The 15,210-nt window shown below is 34.0% G+C and overlaps 1 protein-coding gene across 2 annotated transcripts in view; it reads left to right on the top strand.

Annotated features, from left to right (window-relative positions):
- LOC5574699 (MOXD1 homolog 2) overlaps positions 1-15,210 on the top strand; it is a 383,444-nt gene that overhangs the window by 280,889 nt on the left and 87,345 nt on the right. For both annotated transcript variants that reach the window (XM_021855282.1, XM_021855283.1), the window contains exons 6-8: positions 2,833-3,342; positions 3,435-3,597; positions 14,766-14,901. In XM_021855282.1, the coding sequence (XP_021710974.1) occupies positions 2,833-3,342; positions 3,435-3,597; positions 14,766-14,901 (809 nt within the window). The remainder of the gene's footprint in view (positions 1-2,832; positions 3,343-3,434; positions 3,598-14,765; positions 14,902-15,210) is intronic.

The following is a 15,210-nucleotide window of genomic DNA, read 5'->3' as shown; positions in this document are numbered from 1 at the left end:
TTTAAAAAATGGTCATTAGTGAAATCACTATATATTTTTTATTTGTCAACCAATTTTGAAACTTTTAGCATCATTATCTTCATAAATAGAGTCATGAAATCTTTGTAGAACATCAAATTTGTCTAAAACTAGAAATAATCTTAGTTGAAAATAGTTTTTTTTAGTTCCAGCCCATAGTCATATATTTGGTGGTAAACAAGCTGATTATTTAGCTAAACAAGAAGCTACTCGTGGAATTTTATATAAACGAAATGTTTTTCATTCGGAATATTATGCTAAAATCAAAAGAAATGCTTTGGATTCTTGGCAAGTTGATTGGGATTCTAGTGCTAAGGGTCGATGGTGTCATTCAATTTTTCGAAATGTGGATGAAAGTACCTGGTTTTATAAAACTGTCTGTTGGAAGAAATTATATTTGCATGTTTTCAAGACTTATTTCTAATCATTATTGATTCAAATTTATGTGACTGTGGAGAATCTTATCAAGATATCGATCACATAGTTTTTCGTTTCAAAAAATATGTTTTGCCGAAGGAAAAAAAATACTTTTTTTCAGAGATATTTGTTACATTATTTGGTACTGCTTTGCTTTTTATCACTTTCGTTTCAGATATCAAGAAAATAAATAATAATCCTTCCTATATGATTACTTCCTTTTCAAGAATTTGGATCTGATATGGATCACTTGGGGCCTTCCTTAGCCGAGTGGTTAGAGTCCGCGGCTACAAAGCAAAACCATGCTGAAGGTGTCTGGGTTCGAATCCCGGTCGGTCCATGATCTTTTCGTAAAGGAAATTTCCTTGACTTCCCTGGGCATAGAGTATCATCGTACCTGCCACACGATATGCGAATGCGAAAATGGCAACTTTAGCAAAGAAAGCTCTCAGTTAATAACTGTGGAAGTGCTTATAAGAACACTACGCTGAGAAGCAGGCTCTGTCCTAGTGAGTATGTAAATGCCAAGAAAAAGAAGAAGATGGATCACTTCCGGTTGAGCCTTTAGTTTAAGATTTGTTTTTGTAACGTTATAAGAAAAGATAAAGAGGTTATGTGCCTTTTTGAGAACGTTTTTTTAATTGATATCACTCAAAGGGGTTTTACCCTCGTTCAACATTTTTGTATCAATCAATAAATATATAAAAAAAAAGTTTTTCATTTTTTTTCCTCATTTTACTAAAATTTTCATTTCTTCATAATTTCATAAATATTCAATCGATTACAAGTTTATTACATGTTTTCGAAGCAAATTTAGTTGTTGTCAAACTGTTCGTACAACCCATTTTACTAAAAAATGGTTCTGACTTAGTTATTTAACAAAAACTACCCAAAAACATGATTTTTTAATGGAAAAACGCAATTTCTTTGGATTATTTAGGTATATTTTTTTGCCAGAAATTGATTTTTTTCTCTATAAAACTTAAGTTGATAAAGCAAGTCCTTTTCAAAGGTTTAACAGATAAGAGCAAGCAGTTTCAGCTTTGGAGATGATGTTTAACTGGCAAAAACTTGAATAAAATCTGTCACTATTCATTAAAAATTCATGTTTTTGTGCATTGAATAACCTGGTCAAAACAATATTATAGTGAAATTTTTTGCATCAACAGTTTAAAAACAATCAAATTAGCTTCTAAACCATGCACAAATATTTGGAATCGGTTGAGTTCATGAAGTTATAGTCAAACAAAGATAACATTTTTAGTGAAATGAGGAAAAAAATCAAGTAAACTACTTTTACCTAAAACTAGTTTTGATTTTAGACAAATTTGGTATTCTACAAAGTAGAGTTCTCCTGAGAGCGCAAGCAAGACGGTTCGTTTTCGGGACGCCGGGAATTGTGTTTCGTTTCGCGTGTTTGCTGGTCGGTGCTTCTGAGAGCCCAAGCAACACGGTTCGTTTTCGGGACGCTGAGAAGTTCTACGGTTTGCGTTGTGTGAGTGCGAAAAGATATCCGTGTTAAGTCGAGGATGGATTACCAAGTGGTGAGCTCGTTTCATGCTTATTATGACACATTTTTTCATAACAGCGTTAATTTTATGTAATATTCAAACAAACTTTGTATGGTTCTTCACTGCAAGTGTCGGCATTATGCCTGTTTTATATAATATAAATTAACATATATTTTCTATCTTTAACATTACTAAAAACATCTTTTGAATGGTTCGACATTATAGATGTTGACGTATGTTTTAAAAATCCTATCAAAAACTTTTCATGTCGAGACAAAAATGTACAGCGTTACTCTTCTGTAATTTTCAAATACACTATGTATGGTTCGTCACTACAAGTGTCGGCATCATTCTTGTTTCACATTTAAAATGTAGACGTATTTTTTTCTCTTTTCACTATTACTTAAAACATCTTTTGAATGGTTCGGCGTTATGGATGTTGACGTATTTTTTAAATCTTCTACCAAAAACTTCTCGAGACAAAATGCAAAACTAGCTTTAAGCTGTATTTTTCCTCCTTATCCATGGATCGCATCACTGACTATTGGTGACTCCCAGATCTTTTCCGCCCTCACTAATAAACACCCCCCCGTTACAGCTCTGATGATTTACATGTTGCTTTAATTATTTCTGTGTACTGATATGAACTCACCGGATGATGTGAGGTGATGCTAAACTTTTTTTTGGGAGTGATTCAATATGCATCGAAGTGTTGCAATACTTTTTTAAGCGAGTCCATTCCTATAACGGGTACCTATTGCATGTTTTTCAAGTTGATTCATGTGTTTTAAATTAATAGAAAAAAAAAATAATTCAATATACGACACAAAATATACCTCAATTTAAATTGATTAATTGCTTCCAATCACGCCACTGTCTCATCCAGGGCTTCAGCTTCCCACAGGAAGCCGGTTACCCGCTGGACTCCCATCAAGCCACGTATTACTTGCTGGAAACGCACTACAACAATCCGGACTATTCGTATGATTTCTCGTCGTTCTACCGGAAGAATCTGAGCAAGCAGCAACGCAATATGAAGATCCACAACGGTGAGGATGAAGCTGCTGATGATGCCGATAACTACGATGAAGACCGGGAAAACCAAGACGACTACCGGGACGACGGTAGCGAACCGGAGGCCGAGCAGCAGGTGGTTGATAATTCCGGCCTCAAGCTGTACTACACGCAATCATTGCGGAATTTCGATGCCGGTGTCTTGTCGGTGGGAATAGATCCAAACTGGCGCCACATCATCCCGCCCGGCCAGGAGAAGGTAGTTTCCGAAGGGCACTGCATCGGAGCGTGCACCCAGCAAAGCTTCCCCCAGGAGGGAATTAATATTTTCGCCGTGATGACGCGCACTCATCTCATCGGACGGCAGGTGAAGCTGAGACAGGTGAGAACGTCACGTGTGTTGGATTTTTCAGCACCGAGCGAAGGAATTTAATTTCCCCCGTTTCCTTTGCGGTTTTTTTTTCACTTTTTCAGATTCGTGGAAACGAGGAACTCCAACCGATTGTGCATGACACCAACGTCGATCCGAGCTATCAGGACTACCGATGGCTGCCGACGCCGGTGAAGGCACTCCCCGGTGACAGCCTGATTGCCGAATGTATCTATGACAGCTCTTCGCGGAAATCCATTACCCTGGGTAAGATCCGTTATGACAATGCAGCAATGTGTCCCCGAAAGTACAGGGGTTAGACAAAAAGGATGAAATAGATGAAATTTTGTATAAATTCAAACAAGCATCAGTTTCTTGAAAATTGATGAGACTTGACGCGATAAATTTAATCTATTTTGTCTGGACTTGATATCAGTTGACAAACAAATTCAAACCCACCGTTGGCTGATCAACAATTTCAATTCCCTAATTCCACCCAAAACTAGGAGTAAAAATATCGCAATGGTACCCGCCAGTAACAGCATCGTTCAAAAATTGATAACAAACTTATAAATCGCACAGATCGATATCTCATTGGTCGCCCTCAAATCGTACTAGTAGTAAGAAAGGCATTCTAAACGAAATTCTATTCTAGTGTGTCATTATACATACAGTATCGGACATATAAAATACAGGGACGCTGTTTTCCCATACAAAATGGTCTACTTTAGAGAGCTATATTTCCACCGTTTTTCTGTGACGAGCTACAATTTACCTCAGTTTTTTGATAACTATTGTTAAAGTTGTGTGAATACTATTTATTCAAAAATTGCGTATAGGTTGAATGTTGATAAAAAATTGCACCAAGACAAAAGTGATGTAGCAAACAAACTACATGTCGTAGCGTATTTGGTCCTTATCTTTCAGTAAACAAATCACTTACATCACTTGTGTCTTGATAAATTCTTTTGTCAAAATTCAAACTATCTTCAACCAATATTTTTCACGCGACGTTTCCAATAGTTATCAATAATTGTGGTGTTTTGTAGTTCACCACAGAAAACAATCAAAAGAATCAACTGAAAAAAGGCAGAGATATAGCTCTCTGAAGTTGATCATTTTGTATGAGAAACTATGGTGCATTGTATGTTCGATACTGTATGTTATATGTACATATTTTCGTATTAAAATCCTCAAAGTACTATCAAACGAGGTAAATTGAAACACCTTTCAACTTCAAAGCTTATTAGATGACGTTCAAAAGTTTAAATAATAAAACAGTTGTCAAGTGTCCTACTGATATGGATTAAGTTTTAGTGACCTTGAGTTGAAGGAACAAAAATTGTGAGTATTTCAAATCACTCAATATATGGAGCATCTTGCAACAAACAATAGTACTTAATTATCAAACTTTCAACAATCATTCTAATATTTTCATCTAAATAAATAATCTAAATGAATAAACATGGAATGGTGTTTGTATGTCACGAAATAACTTGAGAGCGAGTCAACTGATTTAGGGTCCATTCACAAATTTCATAACGCTAAAGGGGGTGGGTGGGTGTCCTCGTGGTGTTACGGCTCATACAAAATTTGTAAAATATTCATACAAAAAGCGTTACGAGGGGGTGGGTGGGTGTCGAAAATGGCCATTTTTGGCGTTATGAAATTTGTGAATCAACCCTTACCTGATTTTTTCACAGTTATGTTCTTGAAGTGTTCAGAAGTGTTAAATTGAACGCTTGAACGACGAAAACATTCACGGGAAAATCGGAAAACCCGGGGTAGGAAACAAACACTTTTTAGTAGAATTATGGTTGACATTGTCAAACAACCTACTTTGAGATAAAGCAAGGTTTGTCGGGTCAGCTAGGTTTGAAACGCAAATATCAAATGCGGGAACACCATCTTATCTAATATCTTTTGGTTACTTTGTGTTACCGCATTTGAAGCTCTATTAGATTGGATTTGCACGTCAAACGCAAACAGCAATAATTGAAGTAAATGCATGGAAATACTTAAAAAAATGCACAACCGCATACCGTTTTGTCTCAAATTCCGAACATGACTCATATTCCGAACACTCGACTTTTCATAGCGAATTTTCATGAAAACCACTTCAATTTTTCACATGATTATCAATTCTCCTATGATTTAAGTCTTCTACATTTAAAAGATGTGAAAATATATATTTATATCTTTGAAATCGCCACTGTTCGGAATATGAGTCATGTTCGGAATTTGAGACAAAACGGTACAAGAATAATTGCTTTTGCTTTTGCTTCAAATTTTGGCTCTTTAACGTATTATATAAAAACACTTCAAGCATCGTATATTGCTTTTAATAATGATATTACCATAAATAATTTTTCGTATACAGAAAAGATATATTGAAGTAAGAAACATCTTATGCCTAATAATTTGTTAAGGGTCACGAATATACAGTATTGGACAAAACATTTGCAACTTTTTCGATTTTCCATACAAAATGACCAACTTTGGTAAGCTATATCTCAGTTGTTTATGGACCGATTTGAATGAAATTTTGGCAGAACATCAGACATAAAGATAAATAGTTTTGAATTTTTCGTCGAAAATTGCACTTTAGTTCAACCGTTATTACTTATAAACTCGTGATTGGAAAAAATATTCAGAAATATATGTTAAAATTCAAGTTATATCTGATGTTCTGTGAAAGTTTCATTCGAATCGGTCCATAAATAGCTGAGATCTAGCTTATCAAAGTTGGTCATTTTGTATGGATCATCGAAAAAGTTGCAAATGTTTTGTCCAATACTGTAAATTATTAAGAGAAATGTCATTTCATCAAAATAAGTAATATGGATATAATGGATATATGTGACAAATAAAGCTTTTCAAAAGTAAGGTACCGTGGAGTAAGTGGATACAGAAAAATCAATGGTCAATTTCATTGTTATGTACAGCTAATGTGAATAATGTAATTCAAACTTTTTTCTGTGGATAACAAATGAGGGACTAATATACTTCAAATCGTCATGTATTTCGATTTATCTGATTGTTATATATTGAGTATGAGGGACTTGAAAATTTGCGCCAAATGATCCACTTGCCCCACCATGGTGGGGTAAGTGGATCACCAACAAAAGAATCCTTTCCTAAAACTAATGTGGTGTAATTATGTATAGTATGAATGATATTACTTTTGTTCTTGTAATTAGTGTTTGTTTTGTTACATTTTGATACCATAAAAATTAAAAAAGTATCTTTAGTATATCAAAATAGTATTAACATATTTATACATAAGTTCAAAATAATACGAACAAAAAAAACATTGTAGCTAGAATAATTTGGAGAAAATTTATCCATTTATACACATACGTTATACAAAAGTATTGTAGAATTGTTCCTAACGATGTTTTAGAAAAATGCTCGTAGTTTAAAGATATTAGTTACATATATTTTTGTGTTAAAAACTTAAATCTTTTTATTCTATTAATGAATATGTTTGTATCATCTATTATCATTATTTATGTGACCATGGTAACCAGTAAATTCTGCACTGCTTAAACGTCAAATTAGTGAACACATGCATCGGTCCATTGAAAAAAATGTATATAAGATACCGTGGGGTAAGTGGATACAGAAAAATCAATAGTTAACTTCATTATTATGTACAGCTAACGTGAATAATGTAACTCAAACTTTTTTCTGTGGATAACAAATAAGGGACTAATAAACTTCAAATCGTCATTTATTTCGATTTTTCTGATTGTTATGTATTGAGTATGAGAGACTTAAAAATTTGCACCAAATGATCTACTTGCCCCACCATGGTGGGGTAAGTGGACCACCTTTAAAAAAAAATCTGTTCTCGAAACAAATGTAATGTGATTATGTTTAATAAGAATGATATTACCCTCGCTCTTGTTATTAGTGCTACTTATGTTACATTTTAATACTTAAAAATTAAAAAGTATTTTTATTTAATCAAAATATTATAAAAAGTATGTATATATTAATTCATACTAATAAGAACAAAAAAAAAACATTGTAAATAGAAAAATTTGGAGAAAATTCTTCCTTTTATACGCATAAGTTATACAGAAGTATTGTAGGATTATTCTTAAAGATATTTTTGAAGAACACTCATGGTTTAAAAACATTAGTTACATTTACTTTTGAATAACAAACTGAAATCCTTCTATTTTGTTTATGAATATATGTGTATCATCTGTCTAGAACAATTTATATGGTCAAATAAAGTACGATACTATGCTTTAGATTGGAAAATAAGTATATTTTGCTCTTTTACAACTCAGCTTAGATAAAACACGAAAATTTTCGTGTGAATTTTGAAATTATTATTCTTTTAATATTTTTTTATACAAGAAAGGTTAAAAAAAACTTTTAGGTGGATTAATTCAAAGTTTCCATGGCCAATTTGACAAATTCAAGCTGGGAATGGAACAAAATAAAGGAAAACAACATTTGCGGATATTATAGCTTATTAAATTTTTTCGTAAGCAATCTGCCAATAAATGATAATTATTCTTGATCCACTTACCCCACCCCATTAAAAAGTAGGGGTAAGTGTACCATGTCCAATATATTTGTATTTATTTATAAAAATGACATATTTTTCATTGTGATTCATTCAATTAAAACTGAAATGCTCACCATGTGTCGAAAAAAATAATAGAATTCGATTTTAGACAGAGATACAATGGATTTTAGATTGATGGAAAACAATTTTCAAATTAATTACTTTTTGCAGCTATCAAGTTTGCTTGTGTTAGTGTACGTGTAGTACCAGTTTTGAAATAGTATCAGTATGGGCGTAAGAATATAACCTAAAACGAAGCAAAGGGGCGAAAATATTCAACATATTCAAGTATTTATGCTTTATATTGACAAATGATCCACTTACCCCACTGCTACACTTCCCCCACTGTACCTTATTGCTTTTTTGCAATTCATCTTAGAAAAACCACGAAAATTTTTGTTTGAATTTAGCAATATTCATTCTTTAATATTTTTTATACAAGAAAGATTAAAAAAAACTACTAGGTGGATAAATTCAAATTTTTTATAGTCAATTTGACAAATTTAAGCTAGGGTTGAAAAAAGCTTAAGAAAACAACATTTTCGGATATTAAAACTTATTCAAATTCTCGTAAGCAGACTGCGAATAAATGATAAGAATACTTGATCCACTTACCCCACCCCATTCAAAAGTAGGGGTAAGTGTAGCATGTCCAATATATCCGTATTTATTTATAAAAATCAAATATTTTTCATTGTGATTCATTCAATTAGAACTGAAATGCTCACCATGTGTTGAAAAAACTAATAGTTTTCGATTTTAGACAGAGATACAATAGATTTTTGATTGATGGAAAACAATTTTAAAATAAATTGGTTTTTGCAGCCATCAAGTTTGCTTGTGTTAGTGTCCGTGTAGTACCAGTTTTATAATAGTATTAGTGTGGACGTAAGAATATAACATAAAACAAAGCAATAGTGCAAAAACATTGAACATAATCCAGCATTTATGCTTAATATGGACAAATGATCCACTTACCCCACTGATACACTTCCCCCAGGGTACCTTATAAGAAAACTTACGCAAAATTGTGAGTTAAACAAAACAGCTCTAACATTTTCATAACTTTCAGAGCTCACGGTGGAGTGTGTGTGTGTGTGTGTGTGTATATACAATCCACCTCCCACTGACCGGCAGTGCTTTTATGGAAGAAAATTGTATGCATGTATTTATTGATACCCTTTGATATCTTTATATCTGCAGACAATTTTAGCCCAGGAGATGAAAGGTGATAGCTCTACTGAAATTCCAACGACCCATTTCAAGAATGGCAGTAAATACACACACATTCTGAGGTCATTTTCATATACAGTAAGCCCCGCATAAAAACACCCATATATCAAATGGATATCTGAAATGTTTTTATACTTCCCGAATCGAAAATTAAATTTTCGACCCTGGCACGTATTTAGTTTCATAGGGTAATAGGTGAGTAAATAATAATAAAGAATGAATTTACCAGGATGTAACGCTGTTTCTCCTGTCGCAGCACTGTGCTTACCGCAAAATACTACACACTTTCACTACACTACACACGTAACATGATCGATTCTGACCGCATCACCTGCCCCGGCAGGAGCAAGCGTCACGGTCAAAGGATCACACACTACTCTTTCAGAGCTCACGGTGGAGCTACAAAAAGTCTTGATAGCTCCTTATTGAAATTAGTTAACAAGAACAAAGCAGAGTTGCCAGATTGTTCAGTCAAAAATTATCATGTTTGATGACAACAATTTACAAAATTTGTGCAACTTTTGTCATTGAACATATATGATAAATCACGTTGTTTAAATCGATATAATTCATGTTGGACGGATATCCGAGGTAAACGTTAAGGATTTTTAAAAGGTACAAAGATCACTCACGCTGAGAACCTGGGATCAAATCCCATTTCCGAGATAGTCACTAAAAATTTCAGTGACGACTTCCTTCGGAAGGGAAGTAAAGCTGTTGGTCCCGATATGAACTAGCCCAGGGCTAAAAATCTCGTTAAAAAAGATAGAAAAAAAAATACAAAGATCATGTATACCGATATTACACCTGGGCAATTTTCAGCAACACTTTTTTTTAGAGATTCACAGATTATGTGAATCTCTAGAAAAAAAAAGTGTTACTGAAAATTACAATAATAGATTGCATGAAATATTTTTGAATTTTAACAATGTTTTATTGGTTTTGTTAACAACAACATCATTTATACTTTTATACAAAATATTAGGAACTGCAATTTATTAACTTGACGACGGCAAGGAAACTCATCAAGTTCATTAATGATTTTATTGGTAATATGGTGCTACTGTTACTTTTTCTAGCAGGTAATGCAAAATGATTGGGAATCTCAAATTAGTTTTCTCCCCCTCTAAAAATGAATCAATCACGAACAGAAAAAGGGAAAGTGACGAATATGTTTGCTGCACCAAAACGGAAACAAAAAACAAAAACGCTCGCGAGCATCAGAGTGTTGATTTACTCAAATCTGTTATGCTCGCGAAGAAATAAAGCTGAATTTATTCGTGGACCTATTCGGAGCTGTTCAGCATTATTTGCGCCCTTAAAAAAAGCTCACACACATCAGGCCTGTTCCCGAGTTTGTCATGTTTGTTTTGCGTTGGTTTACACTCATGAAGTGCTTCGTGATGCGAATATTTTCTTCACAAAATCCATCAGGAATATATCAAATCTCGATGTTATTTGTTAAATTATTATAATTGTTAAATTTGTTAAATAAGATTTGTTAAATTTCGAGCAGAGAAACAGAGAATTAGTACTTTGTGTAAGAAAACTGTGTAAATACAAACCAATGAGTCAACTGGATGAGCCGACTCATGCATGATGTTTTAGCTGTTAGTTGCGCAAGCTTCAACTGAGGCGTGAAAAATATCAAGCGTGAGATATGAGAATATGAGATTTTCGTAACGCTGTATATGGCTAGTCAAAGCAGTTCTTATTATTTTCTGTAATTTTATTGTACATTTTTGAATCTTTTATCAGGCCATTGTGTACGCTGGCAAACACTGTCACTTTCGGTAATGATGTTGAACTATTATACCGTTGAGAAGGAACGGAGAACGATTTGTTTGCCTATGTTTATCAGATAAAACGAAAAACATATAGGTCATCCCATACTAGGGGCCCACAGCACGTGTGAGTAATCGACCATCACCGATTCCAACTAACTTTTTGTCAAAATTTGATATGACATTTAATGTTCATTGTCTTGAAACATGGGAAAAGTCCAATTTTTATGCCTATCGGACCACCCCTTGGTTCATGGGACTAATTCCCGTGCTCGCAAATTTGACAAAAGCCCATGATTTTGCTTACATCGTTCAATTTATATCTTCAAAACTATTAGCCATAGCGAAAACCGTTAAATAAGTCTTTCTTTGGTACAGTGTTGCCAAATATTCCATTCTAAAAATTTAAAAATTCTATTCCGATTTCCTTTGTTTTTTTTTTTAATTATTATAGAGGTTTTAAACCGACCGGTTCATTCGCCTCTGGTTTTTCTTTGAATGATTTTTTTTATTTCAAAAATTTTGATTTATAAGACATTTTTCAGTCGAAAACATAATTTTCCTCGAAATATTTGAGCATTCCTTGTGAAATTGCATTTTTAAGTCAAAAAATCCCAATTTTTCATATGAAATTCCCAGCTCTCTTTGATTTCGACGAAACCTTTATTGCTCTATGCAAAGTTCAGATATCCTGGACAGATTGAAAACTACACTGCCCATAAAAGCATAACTGTTTCATATGGATTTTCGAACCAACACCTTTTTACATCGCAATATTCATGTTTCGATGTTAACACGGATTTTGCAGTCTAATGGCTACCGCTTCTGCTTCGTAAGCAGAAGGTCATGGGATCAATCCCATGCCCGTCCTTTTACTCGTACTTTGTAGTTGTATCTATCACTTATCTCTATCTTCCACTCCGAATCTATCACAGTTGATCTATCACAGTTCATACCATTTGCTAGAACCAGAGATGGAGAAAATAACCGTTTCCATACGTTTCCATTCTGCCATCGTTATAGCACGCCTTTCCTTTCACCTGATACATAGGCAGTCTGCTGATTAAACAGCAAGCATATCTGCCATAAAATTACCACCCCTTCCCGCATGAACTGGCGTAGATGCAGGGGGTCGGGTGACAAAACATCGAAAGACAAAAGGTCGAATGCCAAAACGTCGAAGACAAAATGTCGAAAGACAAAATGTTGAATTACAAAACATCGAAGGGACAAAACGTCGAAAATAAAAAATATCGAATCCTTAATGTTGAATGGACAAAACGTCAAAGGGTCAAAACGTCGAATGGACAATACGGAAAAAATCGAGAATATCTGAAAAACCTGGTAAGGGGATGGGCCCAGTAGTTACAACACACGCCTCTCCCGCCCAGGACTTGGGATCCCATCCCCGAGATAGTCATTTATGACGTAAAGGTTATAGTGACGACTTCCTTAGGGAAGGGAAGTAAAGTCGTTGGTCCCAAGATGAGCTAGCCCAGGGCTTAAAATCTCGTTTATAAAGATTGAAAAGAAATAAAACTTCGATCTATTTGTTAAATAAAAATACGAAGAAAATCGATAGAAATGCAACGTAAAATTCAAACACTGAACAATGTTTCAAACAGTTGAGACATTGAAAAATATTTTGTTTTCCAATGTTATCACCATGCTATGGTAACTTATAGGCAGTGTTGGAAGGATAAAAAATATCAAACTAAGGATAAGTAAAGCTTAACGGATTTGCTAGTTTTAGTCATACATGATCTGTTCCCGGAAAGTAAGTTAATAAATTGACTGAATTAAAAAAAATAAAAATAAACAAAATTAAAACTATATAATAAAAGAATGAGTAATGTTTGAAGAATAAAGAGTTCAATAATTATCAAAAATTCGATCGTAAATTTGATGACATTGATATGACTAGTATGTTGAAAGAATGAGTTTATTTTATAAAGATAAATAATACGGATAGTGATTTAACAGATAGCTCAACCAGTAGCAAATTCAATTCACCTTCAAACAATTGTTGCTTTAATTTTTGAAAAGTTATTAAAGGGTAACACAAACAAACCTTAAGAAAAAACCTATTGAGGTACAAAGATTTTGTTTTAAATAAAATCAAATTAATCTTACGCAAAATTCTCACGCTCTAAATATACGTAAAAGTTGGAATTCCCACATTCTGAGGCATATTGCTTTGGTTAAAATCAGTAGCGCAACCAGGATTTAGCCTTAGGGGGAGGTTTTATGAACTTCAAGATAATGTGTTTTTGGGAGAATAAAACGGATGTAAAAAATTTCGAACAGAAAAATTTAAAAATATTGCTAGATTAACTTTGAAGAAAAAACGTTACACCATATGCAAAATAAAGCTTTACTTGTCCATCATGGGCATACATTTTTATATGAACTTACAACGCTACTTGAAGGAAATCTGTTGTACCTGATGAAATTTTCCGGAAGTTTTCCGAAATATGTTCATTAAGTATGAAAAAACCTTCGGGTTCCAAAGAATATTTTGTTCTTTACAAATATTGGCTTCGATTCTGCTTTTTCAAATATGAATAACTGCACGGGATTTCAATATTCTGATATCTTTGAAATTTAAATTTTTCGTAGTTTCTTTTCGTAAATTTATCCAAGCTACATTTCTGTACGCACAGAATGCTTTTTCAGCGCGAGCCACAGTAAGAAGCATTGTGACTATCATGAGCAGTTTGTCGAAGGCATATCAGCATCGCAGATATTAAAGCATTTCGTGTTTGTCGATTTTGCTGTTGAATTTCAAAAATATATTTGACAATTCTTATAAAAATTTTCTGCTCTGGTGGAGGGGGTAGAGAAGGGGTTCGAAAAACCCATTTAAAAAAATCACAACTGTGTTGACATTTTTCAATACTGACTTAATATATGCTCTGTTAACTCTGGGGCAGAACTAGTGCTCTAAACACTCAATATTTCTCGCGACGTTCGTATTGCTTCCATGATCAGCAGTCAATTGATTTTTCTATAGTCATTTACTTACCCAAAGTACAAGCGGTAGAATGAACATCGATAAACAAAACAAAAAAACCGTAGAATGAATGTCGTCTGATACGATGACATTTTCATTAATCATAAATTTCACATGGGTTCTAGAAATGTCCGATCGTGAACAAAAAAAAATTAAAATCTTTAATTGAACTTCAATTTAGTTACAGACATTCTGTATTGTCCCTATTCCATGGGGCACTCGAAACCTACCCCAATCTTACCAAGTGTCGTTGGAGTCTCGCAAATAACAGCTCAGATGTCATCTTAAAGAAATCATGAAGTTTAATATAAATATTGACATAATTCTGAAACAGAACGAAAATGATCACTTTTCCGGAACCGTTGTTGTGGAAACAGAAATTTCTCCGACGGCTTTCAACGGGTTTTTTTTTTTAGACTTTGGCAGTTGTCATCAGACATCATACTTTGTAGAAAAAATATCAACTAAGGTAAAGATTCACACCAGATGAAAATATGAAAGAATTAACATTTTGGCATATCCTACGGAAACCCGTTACAACTCAGGTGGCAAATGGTTATCAGGTCCAATCTGGTCATTGTATGTTACTAGATAAAGTTAACCGCAGAATGCTTCTGGAAGCTTGAATTTTCATCAATTTTCAAGGAAGTTATGCGTTTTTTGAATTCTTACAAAATTCCACCTATTTCAGCTTTTTTGTCTAACCCCTGTACCTAGCTGGCTGGAGCAAACCGCCAAGCTCATCTCCGGTTATGGTTCATTGATTTTTTTTTTGCTATCGTAATGTTGCGTCTTTTCTCTATATTTCTGATTTCCACAGGTGGCATGACAACTCGGGAGGAAATCTGTCTTGTCCTTACGCTTTATTACCCGAGACAGCAGGCACTGACATCCTGTCACTCACTGCCAAGCTTGCCGACGGTGCTGCACTCGCTGGGAATTCAGGAGCTGGCTTCGTAAGTATTATATATAAAAGTTTATTTTTTCTATATTTATTGATCCAATGGTGATTGCAACTATTTTGGCATATGATTGCGTTGCCATACGATTAGTGACGTCCAGTAAGAATGTTATTTGATAATGCAACTTAATCGAATGACGATTATTTGGTCGAAATTGTTTAAGGGCAATAAGAAGCATGGCATTTCCGTAGAAGATGTTTATGAATCTTAATAGTAAATCTAAGGATGTTCGAGTGAACGAAATTTGTTTACCTACACGGATAAAAATCTGATTCCCACACCATGATTTACAAGTCATGAAAT

Source organism: Aedes aegypti, chromosome 3, assembly GCF_002204515.2.
Source record: "Aedes aegypti strain LVP_AGWG chromosome 3, AaegL5.0 Primary Assembly, whole genome shotgun sequence".
Taxonomy (NCBI): Eukaryota; Metazoa; Arthropoda; class Insecta; order Diptera; family Culicidae; genus Aedes; species Aedes aegypti.
The sequence above is the reverse complement of the archived record's forward strand: the minus strand, read 5'-3'. Positions and strand labels throughout refer to the sequence as shown.